Raw genomic sequence first — 19,032 nt, 5'->3', positions numbered from 1 at the left:
CTTGCAATTTGCGAGTCGGATGGACTCGCAAATTGCAAGTCGTAAATTGCCGATTTGCTACATCTGGCCCTAACTGTGTCACTGAGTCTCTGCTAATCAGAACCTCAGTGCTTATGCTCTCTCTGCGTTTAAATTTGTCACTATAGGCTAGTGACCGCTTTTACCAATTTCAATTGGCACACTGGAACATCCTTATAATTCCCTAGTATATGTTACCTAGGTACCCAGGGAATTGGGGTTCCAGGAGATCCCTATGGGGTGCAGAAGTTCTTTTGCCACCTATAGGGAACTCAGACAAACCTTTACACAGGACTGCCACTTCAGCCTCAGTGAAATAACGCACATGTTATTTCACAGCCATTTTCACTGCACTTAAGTAACTTATAAGTCACCTATATGTCTAATCTTCACTTGCTGAAGGTTAGGTGCAAAGTTACTAAGTGTGAGTGCACCCTTGCACTAGCAAAGTTGCCCCCACATCATTCAGGGCCATTTCCCCGAACTTTGTGAGTGTGGGGACACCATTACACGCGTGCACTACATATAGGTCAATACCTATATGTAGCTTCACAATGGTAACTCCGAATATGGCCATGTAACATGTCTAAGATCATGGAATTGTCCCCCCATGCCAAATGTGGTATTGGGGAGCCAACTCCATGCATCCCCGGTGCTCCAACCTGGACCTTGGGTACTGCCAAACCAGCTCTCTGGGGTTTTCTCTGCAGCTACCGCTGCTGCCACCCCACAGACAGGGTTCTGCCCTCCTGGGGTCTGGGCAGCCCAGTTCCAGGAAGGCAGAACAAAGAATTTCCTCTGTGAGAGTGTTACACCCTCTCCCTTTGGAAATAGGTCTTAAAGGCTGGGGAGGGGTAGCCTCTGGAAATGCTTTGAAGGGCACAGATGGTGCCCTCCTTGCATAAGCCAGTCTTCACCGGTTTAGGGAACACTCAGCCCATGCTCTGGTGCGAAACTGGACAAAGGAAAGGGGAGTGACCACTCAACAGTCCATCACCACCCTAAGGGTGGTGCCAAGAGCTCCTCCAGTGTGTTACAGACCTCTGCCGTCTTGGATCAAGAGGTGTGAGGGCACTCTGGAGGCCTCTGAGTGGCCAGTGCCAGTAGGTGATGTTAGAGACCCCTCCTGATAGGTGCTTACCTGACTAGGTGGCCAATCCTCCTCTGAGGGCTATTTATGGTCTCTTCAGTGGGCTTTTCCTCAGATAACGACTTGCAAGAATTCCCCAGAGTTCCTCCACACCTCTCTCTTCGACTTCTGCCAAGTATCAAAACTGCAACAAAGTAGCAAGAAGACTACCAGAGACATTGTAGCATATAATCCTGCCAGCTTTCTCAACTGTTTCCTGCTGCTGCATGCTTTGGGGGCTGCCTGCCTTCATCTTGCACTGGAAACCATGAATCTCCCGTGGGTCAATGGAATCTTCCCCCTGCTTCAGCAGGCACCAGACTTCAGCATCACCGGTACTCTGGGACCCCTCTCATCCTGACAAACGTGGCCCCTGGAACACAAGTAGTGAACCCAAGTGACCCAGACTGTCCAGTGGTCCAACTGTCCAAATTTGGAGGAGGTAAGTCCTTGCCTCCCCTCTCCAGACAGTAATCCTGTGCACCGTGTGAAATGCAGCTACAAGGGCTTCAGAGCACACTTCAATTAAATCCTGCATGCACAGCCAAGCTTAGGTCCCCAGCACTCTGTCTTGTGATGCTCAACTCCCTGACTTGATCTCCAGTGTCGTGGGACCCTCTTTTGTAGTGTTGAGTTGACCACCATGTTCAGACTTCTTGAAACCGCGATCAAGGACTTCTGCGGGTGCTTCCTTCTTGTGCGTGGGCTCTCTACGTTGCTGAGTGCCTCCTCTGTCTCCTCTCCCAAGTGGCGACATCCTGATCCTTTCTGAGCCCCGGCAGCACCCTTTTTCTTTAAGCACAACTCTTGAAGCTAGCAAGGCATGTTTGTGGTATTTTGCCAAGGAAACAACTCTGCATCCTTTAGCATGCTGTGGGACATTTTCTGCATGAAGGAGAAGTTCCTAGCACCTTTTGTTGTTGCAGAATCTTCAGCTTCTTCCATCTGGAGGCAGCCATTTTGCACCTTCATCTGGGGTTTAGTGGACTCCTGCCCCCCCGGACACTTTCGCGACTCTTGGACTTGGTCCTCTTCCTTTGCACGTCCTCAGGTCCAGGAATCCGTCTTCAGTGCTTTGCAGTCTGTTGTGGTCTTTGCAAAATCCTCTATCACGACTTTAGTGTGTTTCTGGGAAAATAGTAGTACTTTACTCCTACTTTCCAGGGTCTTGGGGTGGGGTATCCTGGAAACCCTTAATGTTTTCTTACACTCCCAGTGACCTTCTACACACTACACTAGCCTAGGTGTCCATTCGTGGTTCGCATTCCACTTTCTTAGTACATGGTTTGTGTTACCACTACACCTATTGCATCCTATTGTATTCTAGTGTTTGCACTACTTTCTGACTGTTTTACTTACCCGATTTGGTCTGTTGTGTATATTTTGTGTATTTTACTTACCTCCTAAGGGAGTATATACTCTGAGATATTTTTTCACGTTGTCACTAAAATAAAGTACCTTTATTTTAGTAACTCTGAGTATTGTCTTTCTTATGATATAGTGCCTATATGATAGAAGTGGTATACTAGGAGCTTTGCATGTCTCCTAGTTCAGCCTAAGCTGCTCTGCTATAGCTACCTCTATCAGCCTAAGCTGCTAGAACTAATAATCCACTAATAAGGGATAACTGGACCTGGCACAAGGTGTAAGCACCATTGGTACCCACTATAAGCCAGGCCATCCTCCTACAATGAGGAAAAAAGCTACCATAGAATAGTTTGAGCTGTGTAGCCCTTATCAGTGAGGTGTCACTCGAGTCCTTTTGTGCAGTGAGCACGGAATCCCGATCTGGGCATATCCATCGCACTATGGGTGTCTTATTACAAAACCAAAAAACGTGACGAGTGGAAAGCTTGAATTCATCTCAGGCATTGTTAATTAGTTCATCATTTCTGCCCCTTGCTTTTGTCAAACCCATCCTTATGCAAATCAGTCTTGTTCCTGCTCCAATTGGGTTAGTCTAGTCTAACACCGAAGTTGTGCCCTCTCAACTGGGAACAAAAGCAACCACTGACAAGTTTCAGCATTGTTGGACCTCATGAGTGAGGTGCAGCTTGAGTACTATATCCATCACGCACGGAGCATCTCTTCCATCACATAGGGCTGCTTAGATTGTTCCCAATACTCCATCACGAGACTTCCGATAAGGAGATCTTAATAGCAATAGTGAGACTATCCAAGACGAATGTTTTGTAGGAGATATCGTATATTGTGTTTAAAATGCTTGTTGTACCCGTTTTATATTTCATTCAAACATGACCAAATGCCGCCTTCAATCATTGTCAATGTAATTTGCACCATATTATAACACTTTATAGATGAATATTAAAGTACAATATGTTTCTTCTATGAAAATAAAAAAGTTTAATAATGAAACTCCAGTGTAAGATACTACACATTGAATTTTGTCTCCTTTAGCGCTCTATGGTGTTTTGTTTGATGACCACAAGGAGGCAGCATTTGCAAACTACCGTCTCTGGGAGTCGCTGGGGTTTGTAATAGCCTATGCATACAGCACATTCCTCTGCGTCTCTGTGAAGCTTTACATTCTGCTTGCGGTGCTGGTGGTGGCCATGGTGACGTATGGATTTGTCGAATACAGAGAAGCAAAGAATCCATCAAAAAATAGTCGAGAAATGACAAATGAGGAGAAGACATATCCATATGACTTGCAAACCGCCATGTAGACGTCATCTTGACCTTGGATTCCAAGGGATTTTAAATGTGATTTCATAAAATCCGGGGCACTGGAATTAAGCAGCATCTGAAGAGCAAATTTTGTGGTAGGATTGACTAAACTATCGAGCACAAAAAGGCAGATATGTGTCAAAATTTTCAAATTGTGCATATTTTGCACCTAAAGGCTAATTTAATTTGTATATTTGTGTATAGCTATCTTGATATTTTAATTCACATTGGCAAAAATGGTCCCCGACGTTATCCATAGTACACAGAACTCTCCAGAAGAAAAAATACATACATTAAAAAATATTAAAAATGTTATCCATCGTCAATAAATAGTCTTGTCTTACAATTGTACTAACGGTGTCCTTTATACCTGGCATAAAAGCGTTTATGTAAAACATCTATTATGTTGCACTCAATAGTAAACAAAGCCTAGTGTACACATGCCTTATAATAAAAGATATATCTATTTCATGCTGTGAACCTGAGCTGTATTTTAAAATGTCCTTTCAGTTTTGTATTTACCTTCTATCCACACTATAAGCATTTTGGGTGTGATTCTTTTAAACAGAATAGTAATTATATTACATGTTTCTATGCAAAGGTATCTCACTTGAAATACCTTTGAGATTCAAGACGTCATACCGTAAAGTTATATTCAAAATCCATGGTCTGAATGAATCATGAAACAAAATGTTTATGGCAAAGAAATAATCATACACACCATCTTATCTGAAATGTATTGTGGCATGTATGCTTTTTTAACTGTGCTACAGGCATCAGTTATTGTGCATTCCATCGCATGTGGATATTAACTTCAAATGAGCAAAATACTTACCCATTCAATGTTTGACTACCACGATAATCAGCTGAAAGATTGCCAAACAACTTTGGAGAAGAGTTGGTAACTACTTTGCATTCCAGGTACAGCTGCTGTCGTAATACGTTATGTATTTTAGCTAAAAACAAAATTGTATCAACATATGTATATTATACTGTAATTGGTAGATTGCGTGTCAAGTACAGCAAACACACAACCATATGGAAAACGCAACATCTGCATGAATGCACATTTCTATTGTTCTTGTACATAATGTCAGTGCTTAAAATATACAGTATTGTAGCTCTAATTGCTTGCTTTCTCCAAAAACTAACATTTCATAACTCCGACATATGAAAGTTGAGAAAATAACAGTAGCTGCACATGTTATTGTGGTTTTATGTGATAATGTTGTGTAGAACAATATTGGTCTACAAAAGTATTGCAACCAAAATATCGACTTCCACACTGCTGTGAAGGTGAGTACACAATACCTATGTATATATGCATTTAATACTCTTAGCTCTACATCTACGTACCTTGAAGATATAAATATCAATAAGGTACATATATGTGCTGTTAAGAACAGTAAATATGCACCTCTCCATGTATGCGTACGAACACAGTATTGTGGTTGTTCATACTATGATATGTTTGTATGACCATCTGTAAATACAGTCCTGTGGGAGAATACCATCATGGTTACAGTTTTCATACGCAATTCATTGACCTTGTTGCAAACCCAGGGTCTCATTCAGAGATTGGTGGAGCAAAAACTCTGCCATACATTTATGAAGCTCCCGCCCCACCAAACTTGTAGTTTCTGTGCTTCATTTAGAGTTGAGGAACTGATGATTAAAAAGAGATAGAGAACTTTCTGACTTTGTAGTCAATCATAGCTGGTGGCCTAGCCACCTCTGGGCTGCAAACTTTAGTGTATAGGGAGATTTTTCCTATTTAGGACAGGTCTCAAAATGCAGATTTTCCAATCAACAGTGTCCCAAACGTGCAGGTATTTAAATCTATTCACATCAGGGCTTTTGGATTAGGAGCTTGGGAAAGTCAAAAATGCTTTGTGGGCTTCAACACACGGTAGTCTGCTTGCAATTCGGTTGTGCAGAAAGAGCAGCTATTGCATCAGTGCAGGCAGATGCAAAGGGAGTCATAGATATAAACTGCGGAATATCTAAGTATGGTAGGGATACTGTAAAATTACACCAACTGAAACATTTTGGAGTGCACCAGTTTGGCCTGACTACATTCCATAATTCAGGAGAAAGAATTCAAACAACATGATTAAGATATTTTAAAAAATGAAGGGCAACCCCATCCAAAAAAACTGTATTTGTATGATCGGTAATCAGGTCTAAAACGTTTAATATATATCAGGTTCGGACTTGAACAAAAAATTGTCCCAGGCACTCAGATTACAACAGCCCCAGGTTAAAGAACCAGATAGCTAAAACAAAAAGTGGTAATATCAGGGAAAACAACAGTAAAAAACCGACTCACCTGGCCGTAAAACCAGACCAGAACTGCTTAAAAACAGCCCATACACTGATCTGTCAGACCAGTCCATTGTCCACTTCCTGATTGCTTTATAGGCCAGTCCCACCCTGAAATCTAAATAAAATGATTGTGTGTTCTGAACCCTGGCACTGAAAGTTTATTTCGAAAAAGGCATATACATATATGATTTGATTTTGAAAAACAATGCTTAGATCTGTTTCTCAAATTCCTTAATTGGAACATTTTAATGATGGAGTGTCAGTAAATGGGAAAATATATTGTAAAAGGTGGATGGGATAGTTTTGCTTTAGGGACATTCTCAGTGGGATTGTGTATGCCACATTTCTACCCTTACACTTCAAATATGGGCGCTGATCCTGCTTTATGAAAACAGATCCTTGATTGGGAGTCATCTGATCACCACAACTGGAGCTGAAGCAATCCTCCCATTAAAGTAGTTCTTCCATCCACAAAAAGAGGGTGAAAAAGTTAGACTCAGCTTCATCTGTATTTTAATGCATTATGAAGTTATTTGTGTCACCCCCTTCTAGATTCTAATTCAGGATGTACTGATCAGATTAAGGCCCTCATTCTGACCCTGGCGGTCGGTGATAAAGCGGCGGCCAAGCCGCCAACAGGCCGGCGGTCTAAAATATGCAATTCTGACCCTGGCGGGAACTGCCAACACAGCCTGCCAACTTAACACTCCGACCGCCACAGCGGTACAAACAAACAGCGCGGCGGTTCCCGCCAACAGCCCGGCGGCAGACAAAGTACCGCCCACCCTATTACGACCCACCAATCTGCCACCTTTTCCGGGGCGGGAGCACCGCCGATAAGAACACGGCGGAAACAGACTACGAACGGGAAAACGCTCACCTCTACGCACTCCACGCGAGATTCCGGCAGTATGGAGCCAGAGTTACAGGTCATCCCCGCACTCCTATTCCTCCTCATATACCAGGAGCACGCCCGGCGGCGCGGAAGACATCGGTGAGTACTGCACCTACGACACAGGGGAGGGAAAAGATTACCGGCACACACCCACCCACCCACACCCACTACAACACACACATCAATGCATTCCCACAGATCACTGTCACAACCCACAAACCACCCCCCTCCGAAATAATGCAAAGACCAAAAGAAGAGATCATAAACGGGCAGATATATTGAAATATGTACGCCATTAATCCCAAAAAATAAATAAACTATGTACAAAATATATACAGCTACTAAATGTAGTCCAACCACTGTCCGTGGATCACAGGGGTCCTGTGCAAAGGGGCAAGGCCCAGTCCCACGACAAGAACTCCACGGAGAGAACACTGCAGGGGCATCAGAAAGAAAATAGGACAGGCACCTCAGGGGGAAGGGAAGGGGGGGCACCTCAGCCACTTGAGTACACGACGCCAGATCCACGAGGGGACTCCATGACCACTGGGCCATCCTGGGGAGAGCAAAGCCACAGTCCATACAGTCCATACAGTGGGTGGCCTGCCCACTGGGCCATCCTGGGGAGAGCAAAGCCACAGTCCATACAGTCCATACAGTGGGTGGCCTGCCCACTGGGCCATCCTGGGGAGAGCAAAGCCACAGTCCAAACAGTCCATACAGTGGGTGGCCTGCCCACTGGGCCATCCTGGGGAGAGCAAAGCCACAGTCCATACAGTGGGTGGCCTGCCCACTGGGCCATCCTGGGGAGAGCAAAGCCACAGTCCATACAGTCCATACAGTGGGTGGCCTGCCCACTGGGCCATCCTGGGGAGAGCAAAGCCACAGTCCAAACAGTCCATACAGTGGGTGGCCTGCCCACTGGGCCATCCTGGGGAGAGCAAAGCCACAGTCCATACAGTCCATACAGTGGGTGGCCTGCCCACTGGGCCATCCTGGGGAGAGCAAAGCCACAGTCCATACAGTCCATACAGTGGGTGGCCTGCCCACTGGGCCATCCTGGGGAGAGCAAAGCCACAGTCCAAACAGTCCATACAGTGGGTGGCCTGCCCACTGGGCCATCCTGGGGAGAGCAAAGCCACAGTCCATACAGTCCATACAGTGGGTGGCCTGCCCACTGGGCCATCCTGGGGAGAGCAAAGCCACAGTCCATACAGTCCATACAGTGGGTGGCCTGCCCACTGGGCCATCCTGGGAGAGCAAAGCCACAGTCCAAACAGTCCATACAGTGGGTGGCCTGCCCACTGGGCCATCCTGGGGAGAGCAAAGCCACAGTCCATACAGTCCATACAGTGGGTGGCCTGCCCACTGGGCCATCCTGGGGAGAGCAAAGCCACAGTCCAAACAGTCCATACAGTGGGTGGCCTGCCCACTGGGCCATCCTGGGGAGAGCAAAGCCACAGTCCATACAGTCCATACAGTGGGTGGCCTGCCCACTGGGCCATCCTGGGGAGAGCAAAGCCACAGTCCATACAGTCCATAACAGACCCCACTGCCACTGGAGGAGGCAAGTTGGCCAGAGGACATCCTGCAGCCCTGCCCGAGATAGATCCTGCCCTGCCACGTCTGCCAAAGGGCCAGCGGTTCTTGCCCTGAAGGGCCCAGTTCAGCGGTTCTTGAGACGGCGGGGCCCAGTTCAGCGGTTCTTGAGACGGCGGGGCCCAGTTCAGCGGTTCTTGCCTTGAAGGGCCCAGTTCAGCGGTTCTTGAGACGGCGGGGCCCAGTTCAGCGGTTCTTGCCTTGAAGGGCCCAGTTCAGCGGTTCTTGCCTTGAAGGGCCCAGTTCAGCGGTTCTTGAGACGGCGGGGCCCAGTTCAGCGGTTCTTGAGACGGCGGGGCCCAGTTCAGCGGTTCTTGCCTTGAAGGGCCCAGTTCAGCGGTTCTTGCCTTGAAGGGCCCAGTTCAGCGGTTCTTGCCTTGAAGGGCCCAGTTCAGCGGTTCTTGAGACGGCGGGGCCCAGTTCAGCGGTTCTTGCCTTGAAGGGCCCAGTTCAGCGGTTCTTGCCTTGAAGGGCCCAGTTCAGCGGTTCTTGCCTTGAAGGGCCCAGTTCAGCGGTTCTTGAGACGGCGGGGCCCAGTTCAGCGGTTCTTGAGACGGCGGGGCCCAGTTCAGCGGTTCTTGCCTTGAAGGGCCCAGTTCAGCGGTTCTTGAGACGGCGGGGCCCAGTTCAGCGGTTCTTGCCTTGAAGGGCCCAGTTCAGCGGTTCTTGAGACGGCGGGGCCCAGTTCAGCGGTTCTTGAGACGGCGGGGCCCAGTTCAGCGGTTCTTGCCTTGAAGGGCCCAGTTCAGCGGTTCTTGCCTTGAAGGGCCCAGTTCAGCGGTTCTTGAGACGGCGGGGCCCAGTTCAGCGGTTCTTGCCTTGAAGGGCCCAGTTCAGCGGTTCTTGCCTTGAAGGGCCCAGTTCAGCGGTTCTTGAGACGGCGGGGCCCAGTTCAGCGGTTCTTGCCTTGAAGGGCCCAGTTCAGCGGTTCTTGAGACGGCGGACGGTCTATGGCCAACTGCTAAATGCCTGGTGGTGCCCTCCTGGGCAGCGGGGATGGTGCTCCTTCACTGCCCACCTGGGCTGTGGGTGGTGGGGCCCTCCTGGCCAGCTGGGCTGGGTCCTCCCTGGGCAGCGGCTATGGGGGTTGTGGGCTCCTCCTGGGCAGCAGGCCTGCTGCCTGACCTCTCCAACTTGCTGCCCTTGCCCTCCTTAGTCGTCGGCCTGTGGCCCTTTCCTCCCTTTGGAGCTGTGGCTGGTGACTGTCTCTGGGTGGTGTCCGGGGGGGATGTAGAAGGCGGGCTCCTGCGGCGCCCCTTCCGCCTTCTGCTCCTCTTCCCAGGGGGTGGGCTGGCTGTCCCCTTGCTGCTGGGCGAAGATCCAGACATGCGGGCTGGCGGGCTCCAATACCCCTGCACCCTTGTCAAGGGGGCTGCAGGGCTGGTGGTGGCTGAGGTGCTCTTCTTACCCCGACGAGAAGGAGGGGGGGGCTCAGGGTCAGGAAAGAAGTTAGTAGTGGCGAGGAAGAGCTTCTTGGGACAATGGAGAGTGGTAGGTACAGTGGGAATGGGAGTGGAGGGAGAGGATGTGGTTGTAGGTGAGTCACGTTTGCTGTCTTTGGGTGCAGGTGCAGGAGGGATAGGCTGTCGTGAGGTGGATGGCTGTTGGGTGGGTGGGTGGCTGCGTTTGTGTGGTGTGGAAGAGGGGTGACAGACACAGTGGGAGAGGACACAGGGGACGTGTAATGGCAGTGGGGGTGGTGACTGCACGTGTGCGGACTGGAGTGGAGGGTGTGCTGGTGATGGAAACACTGGCTGATGGTGAGGTGAATGGAGGTGTGAGTGTAGACGTCACAGGGAGGGAGGAGGGAGACGAGGAGGTGGGGGTCACAGAGGTGGTAGTGACTGTTGGCATGTCTGCATCGGAATGTTGCGTGTGTGAATGTCTGCGTGATCTGTGGTGCTTATGTTTGGATGAGCTTCTCTTGGGTGTTGAGGTGTGTGCAGGCTGGTCTGATGGTGTGGGTGGGACAGGCAGAGGAACAGGAGACTGGGAGGAGGGAGTTAGTAGAGGCAGGCAGGAGACAGGGACAATGGCTGCCGTCAGTGCTGAGGCCAGAGCCTGGAACGATCGCTGATGGGCAGCCTGACCCGAATGAATGCCCTCCAGGTACGCATTGCTGCGATTAACCTCCCTCTCCACCCCCTGGATGGCATTCAAAAGGGTAGTCTGCCCAACAATGAGCGTTCGGAGGAGGTCAATGACCTCCTCACTGAGGGCAGCGGGGGTAACAGGGGCAGGGCCTGAGGTGCCTGGGGCGAAGGAGATGCCCGGCTTCCTGGCAGAGCGGGCACGGGGCGAACGCTGAGGGGCTGCTGGGAGGGCGGAGATGGTGCGCTGGGTGGCGGCTGTACCTGTAATGGCGGGGGGCACGGATGGTGCCACCCCCGCAAGGGAGCCCCCTTCCGAGGACGTGTCCGTGTCGCTGCAGGGTCCAGTCGTCCCCGTCGTGGAGCTCCCCTCGCCCTCCGTCTCACTGGTCCAGTCTGACTCTGTGGCATGGCCCTCCTGGGCCATGTGAGATGCAGCTCCCTCCTGCCCCGATGCCACTTCTCCTCCGCCTGATGATGCTGATGCACACAAGCACAGAAAGACAAACAAAAAGGGGGGGGAGAGAGAAATAAAGGGATATTGATTACATGGATCTCCGGTACAGTTAGTGGACATGACAGACACAGATGCCCCCTGCACTAAGTTGCGCACTTGGGGTCCGCTACGCATTCCGTGGAACATGCCCTACACGCCTAGAGTTGACAACTGCACCCATGGATGACACGGCCCAGGGATGGCTGTACTGACACACTACTGAGGGTGGTGGCTGGGGACACAGGGGCTTACGGGGGTGCCCAGCCTACAGATATCGCCCTGGCCTAGGGGGACCCACAGCCCTCCTCCCCCACCCAGACACCTCCACTGCGCAACAACAGAGTAGATAATGCTTGGACTCACCCCCTTGTGTCTGCTGTGCTGCCCTCACGCGCCCATCCAAATCAGGGTAGGCCACCGCCAGGATCAGGAACATCAGGGGGCTCAGTTGACGGCAGGCACCCCGCCTACGTTGGGAGGCCATCCCCAGCAGAGACTCGGCGGTCTTCTTGGTCCCGCGGCGGATGTCCTCCCACCTCTTGCGGCAGTGGGTGCCCCGTCGATGGTGGACCCCCAGGGCCCGGACTTCCTTGGCGATGGCACGCCAAATCCCGATCTTCTCATGGGCGCGGACCTATGTGACACGTACAGGGAGGGAGAAATACCACGTTCAAGTTACTCAGCATTTTCCTTTCCAGTGGCCCAACGCCCCCCATCCCCGCCAGGCCCCCCGCCAGGCCCCCCGCCAGCCCCAACATGCCCCCCATCCCCGCCAGGCCCCCCGCCAGGCCCCCCGCCAGCCCCAACATGCCCCCCATCCCCGCCAGGCCCCCCGCCAGGCCCCCCGCCAGCCCCAACATGCCCCCCATCCCCGCCAGGCCCCCCGCCAGGCCCAACATGCCCCCCATCCCCGCCAGGCCCCCCGCCAGGCCCCCCGCCAGCCCCAACATGCCCCCCATCCCCGCCAGGCCCCCAAGCCAGCCAGTGGCCCCAAATCCAGATAGAATTAAACTCACTTGTTGGTCTGGAGGACCGTAGAGTAGCGCATACTGGGGGAGGACCCCATCCACAAGTTTCTCTAACTCCTCTCCAGTGAAGGCAGGGGCCCTTTCCCCAGTCGCAGCAGCCATTGTCCCTTCCAGACCGAGGTCACAGCAACACTTGCAGTATAGGTCCTCTCCTGTGAAAGTTCAAGTCGCAAGTGGATAAGTAGATAGAAAATGGCGGTCACGTCCGCGGCGGTGCGTACCGCGGCGGTGCGTCCCGCCACCGCCGGCGCCCTTCGCCATTGGCTCCTGAAACCCATAGGCTTCAATGTTAACCAATGCGGCTTCGCGCCGCGGTCTTCGCCCGCCGCCCGCCGCGGTGTGCCACGCCAGCGCATTGACCTCACATCCCATTGTCACACTTCACAGGTCAGGCAGCCGCCATTTCCAGGGCCCACATGGCTCAATTTCAACTGCGTCACACAGGCCTAGGCCTTGCATAGCCACTCAGACACGCCATTCACTGCATAGAGAATCGTATACTGTGCTAGCTGTGAGTACGTACCTGTGGGTTGCCTGACTGTGTGCTCCATGTTGTCCTTCCTAGGCACCGTCCGCTGGGTTGGGCGAGGAGACGGATGAATCCTCCCGTGTACCGACCGCTGGTGGACCTGTCGACAATGGAAGAACGCCACATTATCCTGACCTACCGTCTTAACCGTGCCACTATCCATGAACTGTGTGCCCGGCTGGAGCCCGACCTGATGTCCCCCATCCGCCAACCCACAGGGATTCCCCCTCTGGTGCAGGTCATGTCAGTACTCCATTTCTTGGCAAGTGGGTCATTTCAGACAACCGTGGGAATTGCTTCCGGGATGTCTCAGCCCATGTTTTCAAAGGTGTTATCCAGAGTGTTGTCTGCCCTGATGAAATCCGTGAGGAACTACATCATTTTCCCTGAGGTGGGCGAATTGGCTACAGTGAAGGGTGATTTCTACGCCCTTGGACATATTCCCAACGTAATTGGTGCCATTGATTGGCTTTGGTTCCCCCAAGAGACAGGGAGCAGGTGTACAGGAACAGAAAAAGTTACCATTCAATGAACATCCAGGTGGTGTGTTTGGCTGACCAGTACATCTCGCATGTAAATGCCAAATTCCCAGGGTCAGTGCATGACGCCTACATCCTGAGGAATAGCAGCATCCCTTACGTGATGGAACAGCTACAGAGACACCGTGTATGGCTAGTGGGGGACTCTGGGTACCCCAACCTGTCGTGGCTACTGACCCCAGTAAGGAATCCCCGGACCAGGGCAGAGGAACGGTACAATGAGGCCCATGGGCGTACTAGGAGGGTGATCGAACGCACCTTTGGCCTCCTAAAGGCCAGGTTTCGCTGCCTGCATATGACCGGTGGATCCCTAATGTACTCACCTAAGAAGGTGTGTCACATCATCGTGGCCTGCTGCATGCTTCACAACCTGGCTTTGCGCCGCCAGGTGCCTTTCCTGCAGGAGGATGGTCGAGACGGTGGTGTTGTGGCAGCGGTGGAACCTGAGGAGAGTGACGAGGAGGAAGACGACGGGGCTGAAACAGACAACAGGGACAGAATCATTGAACAGTACTTCCAATAGGACACAGGTAACATTTCAAAGATAATTTAGTAAATGTTAACTACTCTGCAGCATCTCTGCTGCCTGTCTATTTGCCCCAGTGTATGATGACTGAGTTTTGGCTTTTCCCTCCCTATTTCTGATCTGGGGTCCCCACTACAAGTCCTGTGCTTCGTTTCCCCATGGACTACAGCTTTGTGGCAGCTGTTTGTTGACTTCACCATGTACAAGGACATATTTGCACTGTCATGTCAATTACAATCTATTGAAATCACAGCCAGACTCCTGATATTTTGGTGCAAAATAGGTGTTTATTGAAGTGCTCAAAATGGGATGGGTGGTTTCAAGTGGGTGGGGGCTATGGTGAAGGAATGTCCATGGCAGAGTCCAGAGTAACAGTCACACAGGTGCATTGTCCAGAGGCCTGTGGAGAGATGGAGCATGGGCAGTTCGAGGATGGACAGGGTGACAATGTGGGACAGTGGGATGACATCAGGTGGTATCCATTGCTGGCGGGGGTCTTGACATCCTACTCTGTCTTGCGAGATCTCAGGGCCCTCTTGCGGGGTGGTTCTTCTCCTGCAGGAGGTGGGGGTCTGGTGGGCTGCTGCTGTGCGGGGGCCTCCTGTCCACTAGCGCCGGCGGAGGTGGATGGCTGTTCTTGGTCCAGGCTAGTGGCAGGGGCCCTTGGGTGTTGTTCAGTGTCCGCCCTGCTGTTTACGAGGTCCTGCAGCAGCCCTACCATGGTAACCAGGGTGGTGTTGATGGCTCGGATGTCCTCCCTGTACCCCCGATAGTGTTCCTCCTGCAGCACCTGGATCTCCTGGAACCGGGCCAGTACCGTCGCCATTGTCTCCTGGGAGCGGTTGTATGCTCCCATGATGGTGGTGAGGACCTCGTGGAGAGTGGGTTCCCTGGGCCTCTCCTCCCCCCCCTGTCGCACAGCTGCCCGCCGAGTTGCCCTGTTTCCCTGGGCCTCTGCCCCCTGGCCGGTGTGCCCACTACCACTGCCCCCAGGTCCCTGTTGTTGTTGGGGTGGTGGGTTATCCTGGGTGCCCTGTAGTGGTAGACACACCGCAGATTGACGCGCCCTGGAGACAGAGGCATGGGCCCGCTGGGTGGGAGCTGTGCTGGTGTTCCCAGAGGGGTTAGGGTCTATAGTGGCCTGTGCCTGTGTGAGGGGAACCGACTGTCCAGAGGTCCGCGATGGTCCGGGCTGGTCATCGGTGTCCAGATCGACAGAGCTGCTGTCATCGCTGACGGCCTCTTGGGTGGGGGGTGTGGATAATTCTGTCCCCTCCGCCGCGGTGTGTTGACGGTCGGGTCCTGCAGGGGTATAGAGGTATGGTTATAGTTTCAATGTGTGGCATATGGGTGTATCTGTGGGTTCCCGTGTCCCCAAGTGCTGGCATTCGTGTGTGGGGGCTTTGGTGAGGGTGGCTTGTGGGGGGGATGTGTATATGCATTGGGAATGCTTTGGTGATGGGTGTCCATGCTTAGTGGACGCATGCAGGCCTAGGTTTTGGGATGTGTGGGTTGTGATGGTGAGACATTGGCGGGGAATAGGTGTGCTGGGGGTGGGGGTGAGGATGGTGGTGGGGGTGAGGATGGTGGTGGGGGTGAGGGTGGGGGTGAGGGTGGGGGTGGGGGTGGGGGTGAGGGTGGGGTTCGAGGATGGGGGTGAGGGTTGGGGTCTGATTTGGCATGCAGGTGGGGGGGAAGCAGTATTGAAGCTTCAACTTACCAGTATCCATTCCTCCGCCGACTCCTGCGAGGCCGTCAGGATGCAGGATGTTCAAGACTTCCTCCTCCCATGATGTGAATTGTGGGGGTTGAGGTGGGGGTCCTCCGCCAGTCTTCTGCACGGCGATGTTGTGCCTGGATACCATGGAACGCACCTTCCCCCGTAGGTCGTTCCATCGCTTCCTGATGTCTTCCCGATTTCTGGGGTGCTGTCCCACTGCGTTCACCCTGTCGACAATCCTCTGCCATAGCTCCGTCCTCCGGGCAATGCTGGTGTATTGTATCTGTGTGCCGAACAGCTGGGGCTCTACACGAACGATTTCCTCCACCATAACCCTGAGTTCTTCGTCTGTGAAGCGGGGTTGTCTTTGGGGTGCCATGGGGTGGTGTGTATGATGTGTGGGGTGGAGTATGTGTATTTAAGTGAGTTGAGTGTGGTGGTGTGTGTTGTTTTGTGTGTGGATAGTGTGTGGGTGATGGTGTTGAGTGGCTGTGGCTGTTATGTTTTGGATGCTGGTGTCTCGCTCTTGCCTTCTTTACGAATTTTTAAGCGTAGGGGTTTGTGGGTGATGTGGGTGGGTGTTTTATATTGTATTGTGTGTGTGGGAGTGGTGTGTGTATGTGTATCAGGTGTGTGGGATTCAAATCGTCCAATGTGGGTGAGTTTTGTTCGTTTGTGTGTATTCTGACCGCGCCGGTGTGTCCCGCCAATGGAATACCGCGTTTGAATGACCGCCGCGTGGATTCGTGGGTCGTAATGGCATGGGCGTATTTCTGTTGGCGTGGCGGTGGAGGTTTGGTCACCTCCACCTTTCCGCCGACCGCTGGTCTGGCGGTCTGTTGTGGCGGTCGGATTTTCGGAGGTTTGCCTTCTGCGGGTCAGAATGACCGTGGCGGGTTTCCGCGACCGCGGCGGGATTATGGAGGATTTCTGACCGGCGGTAGGCGCCTTTTACCGCCGAGGTCAGAATGACCACCTAAGTGCCTTCAATTATGTAATACAAGATGAAGTAGTCAGTATAATGTCCTGTAAAAGAAGACAGAAAGAAGCCGTAATCTCATTGTGTAATAATATACAAGTGGACTTAACCAGTGTCATCTCTTGTGCCGTACTTATTCTATGTGTGTGCCACGTTAGATCCAACTCCGTTTCATTCTACATTCTGACGAAGAAGCCTGCATTTCCCATTGCATCCTACATTCTTCACCACACTACATACTGTTAATTGTTTTGGCTTTTGCACAGTGAAAAGGTGCTCACCAAGCTTGTGTAACATGGAATAATGGTACAGCAGGAATGCATGAATCCCTAACACAGAGAACTGTTACAGATATGTTAGAAATGAGTTTCTGGTTTGCTAGGGTATGCACCTAAGCCGGGCAGAACCCACCACTCTAGTCAAGGTAAGCTAGATACACACCTAGGATAACCTGTGTTCACACTGTGGTGGCTTGGTGCAGAGCACGCAGGCTTATCATAAAAGGCAATGTATAATTATAAAAACACCACAAAAAGACTCTACATAGGTTTAGAAAATAAGGAATATTTCTAGGAATAAAATAAGACAGAAACAACAAAATCCAATAAAAAGATTACAAGTAATTCACTTTTAGAAACATCAAAGCAGTGCTTTAGAATACAGATGCCTTACTTTCAATTCAATCAATTTTGAATTACTGTAACTTTAGAAGGCGATACTCTTCTATAAGGGTAATGAGGGGCCCTCTGAGGATTAGTTTATAGATGACCAGAAAGTGTGTTTTCCCCCAATTGCATGGAGTACAGTACAGAAATGCTGGGACTGCTCAGGTCTGATCCAAGTAATCAAAACAAAGTACATGCAATCAGCTACATGGAGCGCAGCACAGTATACAGTAATACAAAGACTGCTCATATCCAATGGTTGGTCAAATAAGCAAGAGTGTACTTAGCTGCAAGGAGTGCAGTGCGATCCCTAAGACTGCTGTGGTCGGATTTGTCAACAATAAAAACTTTCTAGAGGCAGCAGCGAGGTCTCCTTCAGCACCAGCCTCCGCTACTGTGCCTCCGCTGGGTTCCTGGTGCTTCGGCGAGGCACTCATCTCAGCAGCATGTGTCTAGGGCAGCGCTAACATCACTGAGGTCCCTGGCGCCTTGTTGCTCCAGAAATAGGTAGAGGAGGCGCTCGGGAGCAGTCACTGGTTATATCTCCACCACTGCTCAAATGTAGAGTGCAGCTTTGAGGTGCAGCTTAAACAAAGAGCGCAGAACAACCTCCTCAATAAATCACAACCCACAAGATTTTGCTGCGGAAGTCACGGAGAGTGCCGTCCAATGCTGTCGTGGGGCACACAGGGTTCTTCCCTTTCCCAGAGCAGAGCACAGGGTTTGATAACAATCGTCTGCAGGAATAAAGTCACTTGGAAACAATAGCAAGGTCTTTGATGTCCCTGAGACCTCAGGGAGAACAGGGGACAAGCCAGCAAGCCCATATGCGTCTTGCAAAACACAATTGGGGCATATTTATACTCTGTTTGGGCCGAATGTGCGTCAAAAATGTTGACGCACATTCGGCACAAACCGTGCGCCATATTTAAACTTTAACGCCCGAGCCCGCAAACGTCAAAATTCCTCTGTGTGCGTCATTTTTTGGATGTGGGAAACTACCTTGCGTTAATGACATGCAAGGTAGGCGTACCCGCCCAAAAAATGGCTTTAAGGCCTGTGCACCTTATTTATACTCCAGCGTCATTTTGATGCACAGGAGGGGGCGGGCACTGAAAAACAGCGCACAGCCTGATGTGCGCCGTTTTTTAACGCCTGGGTCAGGGCAGGCGTTAAGGGACCTGTGGGCTCACTTCAATCGACTCTGACCATGGAAGGAGTCCAGAGGTGCCCTTCCCTGCAGGGACACCCCCTGCCACCGTCGCCCACCCCAGGAGGACACCCATGGATGGGGGGACCCATCCCAGGTAATTACAGGTAAGTTGAGGTAAGTATTATTATTTTTTTAAAGTGGCATGGGGGGCCTAATTTGGGCCCCCTATATGCCACTGTGCTCAATGACCATGCCCAGGGGACAGAAGTCCCCTGTGCATGGCCACTGGACAAGGGGGCATGACTCCTGTCTTTGCTAAGACAGGAGTCATTTCAATGGAGGTTGTGCTAAAAAAATGGCACAGGTCCAGTTTGAGGCATGATTTTTGCCTCAAACCTGACTTGCACCATTTTTTGACGCACAACCCCCATTTTCCCCTACGCCGGCGCTGCCTGGTTTGAGTCATTTTGTTTTACTCTGACCAGTCCGCAGTGCCGGCTAACGTCATTTCTTAAATAAGGTGCCCGCATGGTGCGTAGGAATGGTGTTAGCCGGCTGTAAAATTTTTGACTCAAATCAGCGCCGGCTCTGCTTTGCGTCAAAAAGTATAAACATGGGCCTTGTATTTTGTAAGTTTGTGCCGTTTTTGCTTC

At 51.4% G+C, this 19,032-nt stretch overlaps 1 protein-coding gene across 2 annotated transcripts in view; it reads left to right on the top strand.

Annotated features, from left to right (window-relative positions):
* UNC93A (unc-93 homolog A) overlaps positions 1-4,315 on the top strand; it is a 476,402-nt gene extending 472,087 nt beyond the window's left edge. For both annotated transcript variants that reach the window (XM_069234531.1, XM_069234532.1), the window contains exon 8: positions 3,566-4,315. In XM_069234531.1, the coding sequence (XP_069090632.1) occupies positions 3,566-3,834 (269 nt within the window). In that variant the 3' untranslated portion in view covers positions 3,835-4,315. The remainder of the gene's footprint in view (positions 1-3,565) is intronic.
* Positions 4,316-19,032: the final 14,717 nt, after the last annotated feature.

The sequence above is a fragment of the Pleurodeles waltl genome, chromosome 5 (assembly GCF_031143425.1).
Source record: "Pleurodeles waltl isolate 20211129_DDA chromosome 5, aPleWal1.hap1.20221129, whole genome shotgun sequence".
In the NCBI taxonomy this organism is placed as follows: Eukaryota; Metazoa; Chordata; class Amphibia; order Caudata; family Salamandridae; genus Pleurodeles; species Pleurodeles waltl.
This window is presented reverse-complemented; position numbering and strand designations above follow the sequence as displayed.